This window comes from Cynoglossus semilaevis, chromosome 14, assembly GCF_000523025.1.
Source record: "Cynoglossus semilaevis isolate Cse_v1.0 chromosome 14, Cse_v1.0, whole genome shotgun sequence".
Taxonomy (NCBI): Eukaryota; Metazoa; Chordata; class Actinopteri; order Pleuronectiformes; family Cynoglossidae; genus Cynoglossus; species Cynoglossus semilaevis.
The window spans coordinates 27,792,375-27,806,325 of NC_024320.1; the positions used below are offsets into that span (position 1 = coordinate 27,792,375).

The following is a 13,951-nucleotide window of genomic DNA, read 5'->3' on the forward strand; positions in this document are numbered from 1 at the left end:
CAGGCAAGATAAAATTGCACTTTCTGCTTGGGAAGGTGCGGGTGGGGTGGGGGGGTGGGGGTGACACCACAACACTCTGGCTCCCTCCATGTCAAAACTTTTTAACCAGTGGCGACTCTAAGACTTCTCTGTTGGTTCTGCCTCACTGGGATTTCTACCCATTTCTTTTGGAGCTAACGATACATTCGTCTGACTGTAAACTGAAGAATACTCAGACTCCCAGCTCACTGCCTGACCCTGTAGCTGTATGTAAATCACTGTTTCCTGATTGTAAATCTTGTGAGATCACCTTTTGGCTGTGGTTCACACCAACAGAGGCTTCCTGTGAATAACAAATCCGAAATGTTTCAAACTTTTAAAGCTGAACTATCTCTACCCCAGAAATCCAATTAGTATTTTTTTATTGGACTTCAGCTGTTATCCCCCCTGTGGATATTTGTGTTGTGATGTGATTAACCTTGCTGTTCAAATTTGTTTTTACCAAGACTGTGAATCCTCGTACGTATTTGTCTTCTCCTAACTCATAAGTGATTTGAATGTTGTTACCTTCAGCTGCAAGGTTTGTTTTTGACTATTTGTATAGGTTGAGAAAAAAAAGAAATATAAAGGGGATTTTGGTTGTGGCCCAAGGAAGAGAGAATTATTTGATTTTGGCGGTGATGTAGACAAGGACCGGTATTTGGAATCATTAACTTAGAGAGAGACAACAGACAGTGGGGAAAATTTACTTTGGCTGTAGTTGCACAGCTTCTTCAAAGTGTTTGTGTTTATGAGAAAAAAATATAAATAAGAATTCACATTCAGCTTTTCTTTTAATCTTTTACCATCATATTTTTTTATGTACCACTGTCTCTGTTTGATGATGGAAAGTAAAGATATTATGTGGGTATTAATATTACATTCATAACAATAATTAAATTAACAAATTCAAATATATCAACATTTTATGGTTTATTTACAATTTTCTCTCTCAATAAAGGAGAAAAAAAGGTTATACAAGGATTAAAGAAATATAACCATAAATACGACAAAGTTTAGTGCAAAATAATATTATTCTAATCTATGGCTAAAAAATTGCATGACTTAATATTGTATTTACATGCATTTCTGAGATGCACACAGACACATGCGGGTGATTATGAAGTCATCTACAATGACTTACTGTACATCAGAGTATGAGCATCATGACTCACCAGTATATTCTTCTGTGAGGTCACTCTCCAGCGCGCCAGTTGATCGGACTTGCTTACGATGCACAGGGTACGGCTTCTCTGCGGTGCCATAAATCACCAACGACCACTGTTTTAGTTTTCCTAGAAAACAGAGACAAAGAGATAGAGCGATAAGAGGTCGTTCCTGGGAGGCCTGCACTGGATTTGAGCTGCTGTTTTAGTGGAAATACAGTTCATAACACAGACCAGGTTCTGTTTTTACTCTCTGCTGAGACGGGGTATCCTTGATTTTCAAAATCCACTTCCCAGCTGCCTGCTCCCCCCAGCAATGGGTCGTCATCAGGTTCCAGTTCTGAAATCCCTCTGTGGAGTTGTCAAGAGGCCTGACACAAAAAAAAAAAAACATGACATCAAATGACAGTACAACACAAACTATCACTGTTACTACTTCTTTTGCTGAATTAATAAATAAGACCACAACCGTCTTAGAGTAAGTCTCGCTCCTTTTGCCCTGATGTTAAAATTCCTCCAAACTGCTGTAACTGTTCAAGCACTTAAATAAACTACCTATGATTACAACAAGACACTGAGCAACAGTAGGAAAACACACAACACTGGCCCGACTGGTGCATAGCTCGTTGGGTTTAAAAGCAATTTTTGCGTACTGGGTCAATACAGAATGACCATGTATGAGTATTTGAAAAGTATTGGGCACAGTACAAGTATTCCTATCAGTATCAGTGCATCCATACAAATTTATTCAAAGGGCAACAATGACTAAATCAAAGTTGTCTCTCAAATTATGTTGAATAAAAACAGGAAAACTCCACCACTCGATCACCAAAGTTCAGCCCACGGCTCCTGTGTGTCCAGTGTTGACTGGAGTGTTTCATCAGTGGGTTAAATGTTACTTCCCCTTCCCTGGATTTACAGAATGCTAGAAATGTATTTGTCCTGCACTGTAGGCTGCAGTGGGTGGATCCTAGTAGACAGTTTGACCAAGTAGCAGCCTGTAATTCCATCCCATATTTTACATATAGTATGTTAAAAACCTACATTTGGTCTTAGTGCTGCAGTGCACATGGTGAGATACATCACGTTAGAAGCAGAATCAGGCCACAGCTTGTTGGAAAAAAGGATTTGGTTTGTTCTTTTTAAGGCTCAGACGATGCACCTGAATCTCCTTTTACTTCAGCAGCAGGGATTTTGTGTGGAACACCATCAGAGGAAGCTCTGATAAATATTTATTTGTTAGGATAAATAAGTGGGGCGCGCCGTGAATGCATTTGTACCGTAATATTGGTTTATAGGCAATTTATTAAACACTGATCACATCCTGGTTTAAACACTTAGACTACTGTATGGATGCAGTTAATTTTCACCAGTGTGCTGCAGAATCTGATGATTTCTGCTCATCCTTCCAGCTTTGCAAGGCTTGCAGAAAGTAAGGAACCTCTGCACGTAGCAGAAAATTGGCAAAAATGAATATAATTTTCACAGCTCCTTCAAAACACTACGTCGGTACAGCTCCTACAGTTTTCCGGTCATCTTTGCCAAAAACCCCACTTTATCCTGATAATGTGACGAGGTGCCAAACTGTGGAATTTTTCAGTGGGCAGTGAAAATGACAACCGCAGATAATGATACACAGAAACCATGAGCTGAATTCATATGCCTGGGGTTAATATTTACTTTTGGATGAAGCAGTGTCCTCAGTTACCTGTTGGCGAGCAGCTGGGACACGGTGCCTGAAGGTGAAGTGAGCGTAATAGAAAGGTCACCACGGCGACTGTGAGTGATGGTAACACGTACAACGACATGCTCCACATAAACAATGTGCTGCTGGGGCTCGTCAGAGCAGCCCCTGGTCTCATAAACAGACGTCAGCACCAGGCCTGGATGAATAGTTCTGTCAGGAGAGAAGTATAAAAGAAAATTATAAATAAACCCAGTGAGCTGCAGAGATAAGAGGAGGTGAAAACAAGGAACAGCAAAGTTGAGGGAGGTGAGGTAAAGAAAATGACACCCATTAAAGTGCGTGAGAATAAAATGTGACAGAAATCCATGCGAGTAAAGTGAGACGGATATAAATAATGTGTGATAAAAAAGGAGGATTCAAGGGAAGCCCTGAGTGGAAGAGAGGATCTCTTGCCTGCTCTGCTGGATGGGAGCCTCCACCACACACTCATGCTGGGAGGGAACGTGTCTCCATCGCTCTGCCTCCTTCACCATGCCCTCAGCATCCAGCAATCCAAAGCCATACAGGTGGCTCACTGACACCCCCCACACACGCACACACACACACATACACATACACTACATTAGCTGGGACATAAAAGGCACTGTAGCTTTATAAGACTTTACACACTCCTGAGGGTTTGTAGGCGTTTATCACTGCTCTGCTCATAGGATCTCATTAGTTTTCTGCTCACTGTTTTATAGTCTCCCTGAAAAAGGACTGAGAGAACATTTACCAAAAATATGCTTATCCAGCTACCTTCTCCTCCTTATCACCTTTATTATACGTTTCAAAATGATTGCACCCAAAATAAGACAAATATGCATGTTCGCTGACCTGATAATTGTTTTCACTAGGAAATGGGAGACGAGTGCAATGGGAATACCTTTGTATCCGGCTCCATTGATGTGCCAATCAGGAGCAACGAGATAATGAGCTTTTGATGTTTGTACAATAATGTGCTGCACATCCCTCCAGGTTAGGAGTGGGCTGAAAAAAAAAGGTCAAACAGGCAGAAAACATTAAACTGTCACCAATACATCAAGATCTATACTTATTGATTTGAACAGAGCCTGTGTGTATGGATTTTCATGTGTGAAGAAGCTGCTTACTTGGCTTCCAAAGTGAGAGCGATGACACCTGCAGCCATGGAGGAGGAGAGGGAGGAGCCTGACTGAGCCCACATGCAGCTGTGGCGTGGACCCAGAGTTATCTGCAGGAAACAGGACATCATACTGTATAGATCATCTCTCACACAGAGCTCGGCTGTGGCTTCATTGAAAAGGTCATGAAAGACTTGAATCCAGGGCTAGGAATGTCATGTAAACTATAACCTGAGGAATACTTGTCTGTGTCAGTTGTTTCTAACCTGAGCTCTGAAACAGAATGTTTGGGTTGGAGAGAAGGGAGGGAGAACGTGGGAGGTGCTAATGGAGCTCTATTCCCTCTGGGGCTGGTCTGCTCTGATTTCTCTGCACTGCATGCTAAATGTAAAAAAAAATGTTTGAGTTTAATGTTTAGCTGTGTTGAATAATTAAGAAAAGTGTGATGTCCTTTTTTGCACTTGGATTTAAAAATGTGGATGCAGTGATGTAAGGGCTGATTCATCCATGTTGGACTCAGAAAAGCACATGTAAAAACCCTGAAGCAACTTTATCCTCCAAAGAGACAGGGTAGGGAAACAGCAATTAAAGCTGCTCAGATTTTTGTTTTTGTGTCTCAAAAATTTGGAATGAGGGGAAGAAGAGGAGGAGGAACAGGGGAGGAGGAGGTGCAGGAGGATTCAAAGTCTAACTTGTCTGATGACTTTGTCCTGAATTTATTATTATTTATTCCCAAATGGACAACAGTAGTCCCCAAACATACATCTCTCTCATTCTGGTGAACAAATGTTTCACTTGGCCACACAACTCCAAATCCCTCACCAAGCCCTCTGTGTCCCCGCCGGTGAAAGCTGTTGCCATTATGGATGGACACTGCTCCAGGTAATCTGGATGACTTCCATGCCACGTAGTGCTGCTGATGGCAATGGTGTATATACTGCTGCTGTAGCCATCACAGGAACAGTGGTCACCATTCCGCCCTCCATTTCCTGAAGCCCAGACATAAATCGAGCCCCTCCCATTTCGACCCTGAGATTTTTGGAAGAAGGAGACGGAGTGGATACATTAGTAAATGACATTTGTTCAAGTATAAAGAGAGAACCTTGAAGTAAACGATGTTCATGTTGACGGCTAACTGTCATTTAGTATTAATTGTAACTTAGTCAACAGAACTTTTTAGTTACGTTTTAGTTGATATACTGTATATATATTATTATACAATTTCTTTGAATAAATTTAGAATAAATTAAAATGCAATGTGCGATATTTCTTTTTCTCGTTTTTAAAATCGAATTAACTGTTTATAAAAACGTATATTTTCTCATAGGAAACTATTTTACCATGATTATTTTTCATTTTTAAATTAATTGACTGGGTCTTTGGTAAAAAAAAACAAAAAAAAAACACTCAAATTCAATGTACAGCATCATTTTGAAAACAAATCCAACATTCTTTCTATTTTCTCTCACATTTTTTACAGCGTTCTGTAAAGTACGGAGAGCCAGAGGCCCAGGTCCTTCGAGGGTGGCACCATCATCTCCTGGCCCCCAGCTAGACAAGTATACATCAATATAGTGAGGGCTGAAGCTCAGTGATTGAGCCTCTGTGATGTCCGTCACATCTCCATCCAGCATTCGAACACCTGCAGGTACAGCGGCCAGAGTGGAGTAAAAGAAATGTTAGAAACCATTCATTGCACAGCCTTGTCCTCCAAAGGCCCTTCAAAATCCAACTTTTATCCTGTCACACGGACTCACCACCTATTCTTGCATTGAAAGAGACTCCAACTGTGCACTGAGAGTTATTTGCAGCGGCAGCAACTATCCCTGCACACCGAGTCCCATGGCTTCAGAGAAAGGCGGAGAACATCAGAACACGAGGTTACATGCATATGCATGAGGAAGAGAGAGGCTATTTCCGTTACATCAAACCAGTGAGGAGAAAGAATTCAGACTGGAGAAATTTGCATATCCATATATGCATGTAATTACTTGGAGAAAAAGGGGAGTGGGCATGCAATAATTAAAATTACAATTAAAACGGAAATAGGAATCGACAAAGCAGGTAAAAAAAAAAAATCTCAGAAAACACAATTGCTCACTAGTTGTCAGCAGAGCTTGAATAATGAGGAGACGGATCTGGGTCTCGTCCATTCATATCGTAGCTGGCTACTGGATCCTGAGGGCGAGAGTAGTTAGTAGAAACATTATAGTTAGTAGCAGCAGGTAACAAGATGCCAGCAGCCATCTGTCTGTATTATGTCACGACAAGACAAATGACTAAGAGAATTATTCACCAGTCCACTGCAGAGTTAAGTGGATCAGACGTTTAATGTCCATTTCAATACTCTTAGCTGGCCTTTCCAAACATTTGGCCCCAAATCTCTGCCTTTACTGCCTGCAATATCTGCCTCAGCTTTACGCTGTTAGCCTAAAGAGCTCTGCCAAATGACTTATGATTAATGTCCCCTACCGAGAAGGGCGTCCCATCCTGGACCACTTACATAATTTGGCTTCAGATCGGGATGCTCTTTCTCAATGCCGTCATCGAGGACGGACACCACCACGCCCTTCCCCGTATACCCTCTCTCCCAGGCTGCAGCGATGTTCATGTGAGACCTGCAGCCTTTGGACTTTTCAATGCAGTGCTGCGGAGCAAACAGTGGGAGCACAGAATAATTCAGGATCTGTTTCATGATCTGTCGGAGTTTATGTGTCTGTGATTCAGTCAGGAGCTTAGTAAATAAAAAATCCTACTAACAAAATACCACAGGCTGCTCCACACTGGGTCATTGAAGTGCAGCGTCTGTGTGTGGACGGGTTTAGTGTGGGCAGCAGGCAAGCCTCTAGTTTTCATGTCTGCAGTGACGTAGCTCCTCTTTGCTCTTTCCTTCACCACCTGCTGTTGGAGCCATTCCACCTTCAAAGCAACAGACATCCATTAAGATTCCCCATCACTGACGTAAATGCCTTTTATCACCACCAAGCCTCTTTATGCGATATAGATTTTCTACAGACGAGCTGCAGGGTTGTGCAGGTGAGGGGAGGTCAACAATAAAACAAATATAATGTCAATAATAATTATTATTTTATATTATGCTCTTTCATTTTGGACTCTTGGTTTTTTATTTTAGATGCAGCTTCGGTTTTGGTGGCAGCTTTAGAACCTTCTGCTGTCTCATCATTAGAACTCTCTTTTTAAAGAAGTTCCCAACGTAATTTGGTTTTAGCTCATTTTTCTTCAGTGAGCTTCAGGGCTTACTGATGCAAAAAAAAATTGCAACTGAGTCAAACACTGAATAAAGGCAGTGCTGGCAGTGCTCTTAAAAAACGCCATGCAGACAAATGCAGATTCAAGGTAAAACCTTATCCATTTCAATTTTTATACTTTCTGTGTTGCCTCATTAGAAATTGTCTACAGCCTGCTACTGTTCCCTGGCCTGGTGGTTGAGTGCCCCTAGTCCAGTCTGTCAATGTTTGTAGTTTGTAGTTTGTAGTATGTTACCAGTGGTTCAACACCATCATGAATTTTATTTTTTATAAAAATAAGAAATGTGACATTAGTTTGAATATACAGACTAACACTTCCTGTCTGGATCCAGAGATGAACAGTGGGTCATTCTGTGAAGGAAACAGTTTTATCTTTTCAAACCCTTTGGTAATTTACCACCGACTGTGTTGTCCCTTGTGTTTTGAAACATAATTCCTTTTGCAATATAACACTGAGTCTCATGAGATGAAATATTGCTGATTTTTGTTACTGCCAATTGGTCGGACCGTAAAACTGACGACATTATAAATACATATTTTATTGGGCAGTTTAACAACAGTGCTGCCTCAGTGCACTCTGGGATTTTATTATGCGCACCCACATCTTCAATTTTCATTAAAAATATGTGGAACTAAATCACAACAAGATGTTGCCTCTCATTCAAAACCAACATGATGGAGCTGCTATGGAGTTTTTCACCTAGGGGTTTCTGTGCATTGAGTAGCTGAGGCAGGGGTCACCGACCTTTCCAAAACTGAGAGTTACTTCAAGGTTGTGATAAGAAGACCTAACAATGCTCCTGTTATAATAATTGAAAATAATAAGTAATGCTGCTCTTCCTCCATCATTGGACCCATTTGAATATCATTGCAAGTGTAACTGATTTTTGGAGCCTTATGTTGAATATAAAATCTAAATATGATTATCAGTTAAAAAATTCTAACAAAAAGATTTGTTAAAATCTAAATATGATTATGTTATGTTAAAAAATTCTAACAAAAAGATTTGTTTCAAAAGAATGTTTTTAAACCCCTGGCCTAAAGGTGTTTTAGAAATGAAAAAAAAAAGAGAAAAGTAAGGCGGAGATGTTAGCATAGTTAGCTTAGCTTTGCCTGAGAGAAAACCGATTGGAATTAACAATGCTCAAGACAACTTAACTTAACATAGATTTAAGGAAGTATGTCAGTTTAGCATTTTTATAATGATAACTTTTGATTAAATTTAAATTAAATTAAATTAAAATTCAAGTTTGTAGTTGGAGATGTACAACCACTACATACTGTAACGGTATCTCTGACCATCCACTGACTGTCTGTCCACAGATGTACCTTAATGCGTCTACACACATTGTGTCTCTGTGTATGAGTGCTGTTCTTTAAGCAGATTTCATTAAAACTGCTCGTGTAATAATCAAGACATTAATCCATCATCTAGATTCTAGAGGGAGTACAGACTGCTGTGGCGTTCTGTAGGAGGGGTCAGCACATGAGTCTGCGTGCGCTCCCATGTCTGAGTTCAGAGATAGGGAGCAGATATACTGGTAATTAATAATCCAGCAGACTCCTCCAGGCATCATATCCCATTACTATACCTCAGTCTCCTTGGTGACTCTGGTCGTCAAATCTTTGTTGTAGACCGTGGAGCGGTTTGCTGTCTGCTGGTGATGAAACATGTAATACGTCCTCAGTTCACCAATCTGTTAAAAGAGACATGAACTCCTGTAAATTAATTTGTCTAAAGGTAAAGGGCGGTGGCTCATCCCCCTTTGCCACTGTGTAAACAGCTGTTTAATCATTTAGCTGTCTCTGGTGTCTTTCAATGGTCTGGACACAGGACACCTGCGATAGTTTTTCAGGCAAAGGCAACTTGAGCCACATGACTTCAGCCTCACTGCTGCTTATCTGTGTTTGTGCCTTAAACTGTACCTGTATGTAGTTGTCTTTATGACGCACAGCATATTTTTAAGTGAGGCCGAAAATGCACACCTGTTGTAATTCTTTACTAAAAACACAACAAAAGCTGCAATCTTGCAATCTCAAAACCATAGTTTGGCAATTTGTAATTATATTTATCAGGAAAAAAACGAATTGTTGCCTTTTCTTGAACACAATTTAAAATAGATACAAACGTCCTTAAAACTCAACAAGTGGGTGAAACTTAGGTAGAACCTAAATGTAAAGATAATAATTATTATTATTATAATAATGTGTTAATGTAAATCTAGCAGATGAATAGACAGCCTCCATTCATAAGTTTCTGACGTAAAAAACTTACCTGCACCATAGCAGAGCCATTAGCATAGAAGCTAAAAAAGAAAAGCTAACCTGCGCTAACACAAAACGTCTTCGCGGGTCTAGATGGTTATACTGTCCATTTTCAATATGTACATGTCATGTCGACATTTTGGAATAAAGTGAAAAGTCTTTTAGTGTAAATACAACAATTTAAATAAGTAATTTAATGGTTTGTCTTAGCAAAGAATACCGAAGTGAGTATGAAGTAGCTGTAGCCGCGACAGTATGAAGTAACACGAAAGCACAAACCAAGAAACAGTGTAGGAAAATTGCGTTTAGTTTACCAGGGAGAGCGATATAAAAAATGTAATATTTGAAACCATACATTAAATGGACGTTCATAAGGACTACCTGTAGAGCAGATCCATGTCCAAACCTGTTGAGTCATGACGATGAGAAGCAAGTAAGTAACATAACTGAGGAACTTGTACGTGGGATAAACATATAGGTTTATACATTTAGAGGAAAGCACTGTGTAAAGAGTAAGTAATCCTCATGAGCTTGTACAGCACCTGACAGATCTCACTTTCTGTCATTTATTTCCCATTGACTCTGTCAGGAACTTTACTCTTGTATTTCACAGACCATTTCTGGACTAAAAACTATTTTTGTTGCAGTAATGTTGGTTGCACCAAACTGCTCAGGCTGTAAAACATCCCAAATATTTATTTAAAGACACACAGACTGAAGAGACTGACCATTGTGTAGAACATTTTGATTATCAACCTGGCAGGTAGAGAGCTACAGAGTGTAAAAGACAATAGACTTAAGTCAGATGGTTTCCTTCTGTCACTCTACCAGAGGTGAAGATGACGTAAAGTCTGCTGAGAGTAGAAAAAAATGGGAGGAATTTGATGGCAGAAGTTAAAGTAATTGATTACACTTTCACTGCCAAAATAAATGCGTTACTTTAATTATTTTTGCAGGGAAATTTGATGATTTTTATTTATTTTTTTAACAGCCTTTTGGCCAATTGTTGTGTTCTTGGCTAACATAATTATTTAAATGTTTTGGTTTCTTTGTGTGTTTTAGCTGTTAATGTTATTTGCTATTCATGGGGCAATTTAAAATATCTTGAAATTTCTATAAATATCACAGATTGACGTTTATTTATTTATTTTTAGGTTTTAGGCTCACCTTCTGTCTGTGTTTATTTCTCTCTTTTTAAAAAAAAACTATTTTATATCATATCATTTAGAGCTTGTTTTTGCATTATTATTTTTTAAAAATAAAATGCTATTTGTATTTAAAAAGGCATTTTAATTGGTTAATTTTCTAATGATTTAATCTGATGATTAAAAAGTAGCAAATTAGTAGCTGATTAGTAGCAGAGACAGAACTAGTTAACCACGTACTTCACTAATCAACAATCAACAATCTAAAACAATAAATGTTGTAAACAAGGATCAGTTAAAACTGAAAATTAACTTAAATGCTTTTGATTTTATGTTATTACATTTCAACACTACCCCTGCTATTCTAAAAACTGAAATTATTTGCACTGATATTATTTATTTTGTCAATATTTGGACTGTGGTCTTATAAGATCCGGAAGCTTTTTGGTTAGTATCCCGTGTTTTGGACCATTGTTTCATGCTATGTAGCTCGATGCTTATTCGTATTTATTGACATCACAGTGACAGATGAGAAATTAACAATGCAGATCAATAATGCAAATGTTCTCTGCTCTGTTGCGGCCTGCTGCTTTCCACGTACCTGACCCATATTGGTGAATCCATATTTCTCTGCTACTCTGTTTACAGACTCCATGTCTCCTCTTATTCTTATGGCCCAGTCGCTGGTGTAAGTGGTGGCATGACCAAAGTGAAGCAGCGCTGCCAAACACAGCACCAGTGAATGCATCATGTTTCCGTAGGAGAAGTGGCTCTGTCTGGGTGCTGCCGCGTCCAGGTCAGGCACACCGACTGCTGCTCCAGCTCTTCCTCATAGTCACAGAAACTAAAATCCAAAGCACAAGAACAGCAATGTCTGGAAGATGTTCTGCAAATGAAGATGTTGAGGTGAAGTTTGTAAAGACTTCACCTCCTCCACTGGGAGGAGGCTCGTGGGTGTCAGGTGACAGCTTCAACATGGAGGCCGGGGATCAGATGATGTCCTGTAGAAGATGTGACACCTTAAACTGAATGCCTTTATCGTGACGACAACAGCATCATTTGTACGTTCCATATTAGTCCGAGACAATAAACTGACAGAGTAGTAGTAGTATGCAATTTATTTTTTCAATGTTTTTGTGTCTGACGACTCTTTTAAAATTGTTGTTTTGCTTTTGACATTTGGTGCAACTCTATTTCTCCATTATACATTAGCCAACTGTGGGGAAAAACAGTATGTTTAAATGATTAATGATGGTTAAAATATAAAAATTTGAGCTGAGAGCACTAATCATATATATGAAAAGGACGCATTACCTGTTAGCAGTTTGTGGTTACATGGAAAAGCCTTGAAAAGCCTTCAGAAAAACAACAGGAGCTCAAACAAAAAGCCCAAGGCCACGTTGCACAAGGCAACAACAACAAAAATCAATGAACTTTGCTGATGTTATGACATCACCAGACTCTTGCACTCACCATCCAGATTGATCATTTAGGAATCAACTAAGATGGATTATCACTTTCCTGTACATTTATACACATAACAAGATGATTCTGAAAACAGTGGAGTACTTGTTTAATTAGCCTCGCTGCATATTTAGTATCTACGACTTTATTCACCTGAGGAACTCTGTATCTGTCCCTACCGTGTACTAACTAGGGATGGTTGGATCCAATACTCAGGATTGGTATCGATCCAATATTGGTCAATATTTCAGAACTGAACAAACAAGTATAGCCTGTCTGATCCGAGACACTCATCAACAGCAGCTGGAGAAAAAAAGAAGGATTCGTATTGATATCAGTATCAGCAGATACTCTAATTAGCAGTATCAGACCTGAAACAGATGTATCGAGCCATCCGTAGTACTGACTCTGACATAAACTGTGTAAAAAGGCAACATTAAACACTTTATTATAGGAAGCGTATTATTTTATTTCCTTCTATATTTTTGGCTCCATGCCTTTGGGTTTTGGCACAGCACAACAGACCCTGCATCATGGAGTCCACTGCATATAAAAATTTACTGCTTTAAGTGGGTCAGTCTGAAGTCATCAAAAAGACAGACTCATTACATTCTCCAAATTTTCATTGTTGCCATTAAAGACAGATGGAAACTTGGAAAATTGTTAGTGTTAATGAATATTAGTCACTGAAGTACAAAAGTCAGCTGTTCTGACATTGTACACATTAACCACTGACAGTAAGTTTAATAGTTTAACATTTTAAGAAGAAAATCACTTACAATGCAACAATTGTACATCCAAGTGAAGTGAAGGTGAAACGAATCCAGAAGTAAAAGGTCGACGGAGCCCCACAGAGACTCAGACAAGGGTTTGGAAATTTAAAGTGCTTGGCATCTTCAAGAGAACGAACTAAAATTGAACCGTAAACCTGAGGGAAGAGGGGGAAACAACATTAGAAAAAGCTACGTTTCCAGTGATTTTAGTCGGGCCTATGTGAGTAAAGCAGGCTTTAATAAACACAGTCATTAGAGTAGAAGAGTTGTTAAGAATGCTGGAGGAGAAACCGAGGCCAAACATGAAGAAAGTGAAACATTTGTATGAGCCTCAAAGACCCAGCGCTCCATTCATCTTCTGACATTGTTTTTATAGAACAGAGGAAGCAGATCTTAACTCAACATCCAGTGCCAGTGTGGCTTATTAATACATGTGTCATACGCTGCAGGGCTGTGTAACACAACGAAATAATGGGGATTGGAGGAGGATTACTTGAACATGTGATGCAACATGTCCTACTTTGTTAGATTATACTGAATACTGTTTGTATGTTCTAGTCTATAAGTAGTTCAATTATTTATGTTCTGGCATGTATTCATACAATACAGCACAGAAAAAATCATTGGATATAATTTCCAATTCTAAATTTTTTTTATTTTTTTTTACTGACATACAAGATGAAACGCTATATTTGATTATTTAGTGCTTAAAGCACAACTGGCAACATGTCCCTGTGTGATATCATATAACATTTGTGAGTAATTAGGTAAACAATACTTCATTTAATAATCTTGAACTCTATATTTTTTATTATTAAGCTAATAAAATAAATAAACTAATTAAACCATGTTAATTTAGTTGGCAATACACACAAACTATGATTGTGTAAAATTAAACGGCTTTTTCCCCATTGTTACAGAATTGTTGCAATTTTTAAATTACAATTATTTCACAAACATCGTTTTATTTCCAGAATAGTTCATTTAATAATTTTATCTCCAAATAGTAATTAACTAAGAAA

The 13,951-nt window shown here is 38.9% G+C and overlaps 1 protein-coding gene across 1 annotated transcript in view; it reads right to left on the reverse strand.

Annotated features, from left to right (window-relative positions):
* The window catches only part of pcsk5a (proprotein convertase subtilisin/kexin type 5a), a 32,498-nt gene extending 21,039 nt beyond the window's left edge, over nucleotides 1-11,459 (reverse strand). The window contains exons 1-14 of the mRNA XM_008326279.3: nucleotides 11,294-11,459; nucleotides 8,875-8,979; nucleotides 6,774-6,932; nucleotides 6,517-6,660; nucleotides 6,115-6,191; nucleotides 5,771-5,859; nucleotides 5,483-5,655; nucleotides 4,836-5,042; nucleotides 4,023-4,123; nucleotides 3,797-3,900; nucleotides 3,325-3,445; nucleotides 2,893-3,081; nucleotides 1,419-1,555; nucleotides 1,194-1,313 (exon numbers count right to left, since the gene is read on the reverse strand). Of these exons, the coding sequence (XP_008324501.1) occupies nucleotides 1,194-1,313; nucleotides 1,419-1,555; nucleotides 2,893-3,081; nucleotides 3,325-3,445; nucleotides 3,797-3,900; nucleotides 4,023-4,123; nucleotides 4,836-5,042; nucleotides 5,483-5,655; nucleotides 5,771-5,859; nucleotides 6,115-6,191; nucleotides 6,517-6,660; nucleotides 6,774-6,932; nucleotides 8,875-8,979; nucleotides 11,294-11,443 (1,876 nt within the window). The 5' untranslated portion in view covers nucleotides 11,444-11,459. The remainder of the gene's footprint in view (nucleotides 1-1,193; nucleotides 1,314-1,418; nucleotides 1,556-2,892; nucleotides 3,082-3,324; nucleotides 3,446-3,796; nucleotides 3,901-4,022; nucleotides 4,124-4,835; nucleotides 5,043-5,482; nucleotides 5,656-5,770; nucleotides 5,860-6,114; nucleotides 6,192-6,516; nucleotides 6,661-6,773; nucleotides 6,933-8,874; nucleotides 8,980-11,293) is intronic.
* Between the last annotated feature and the right edge of the window lie 2,492 nt (nucleotides 11,460-13,951).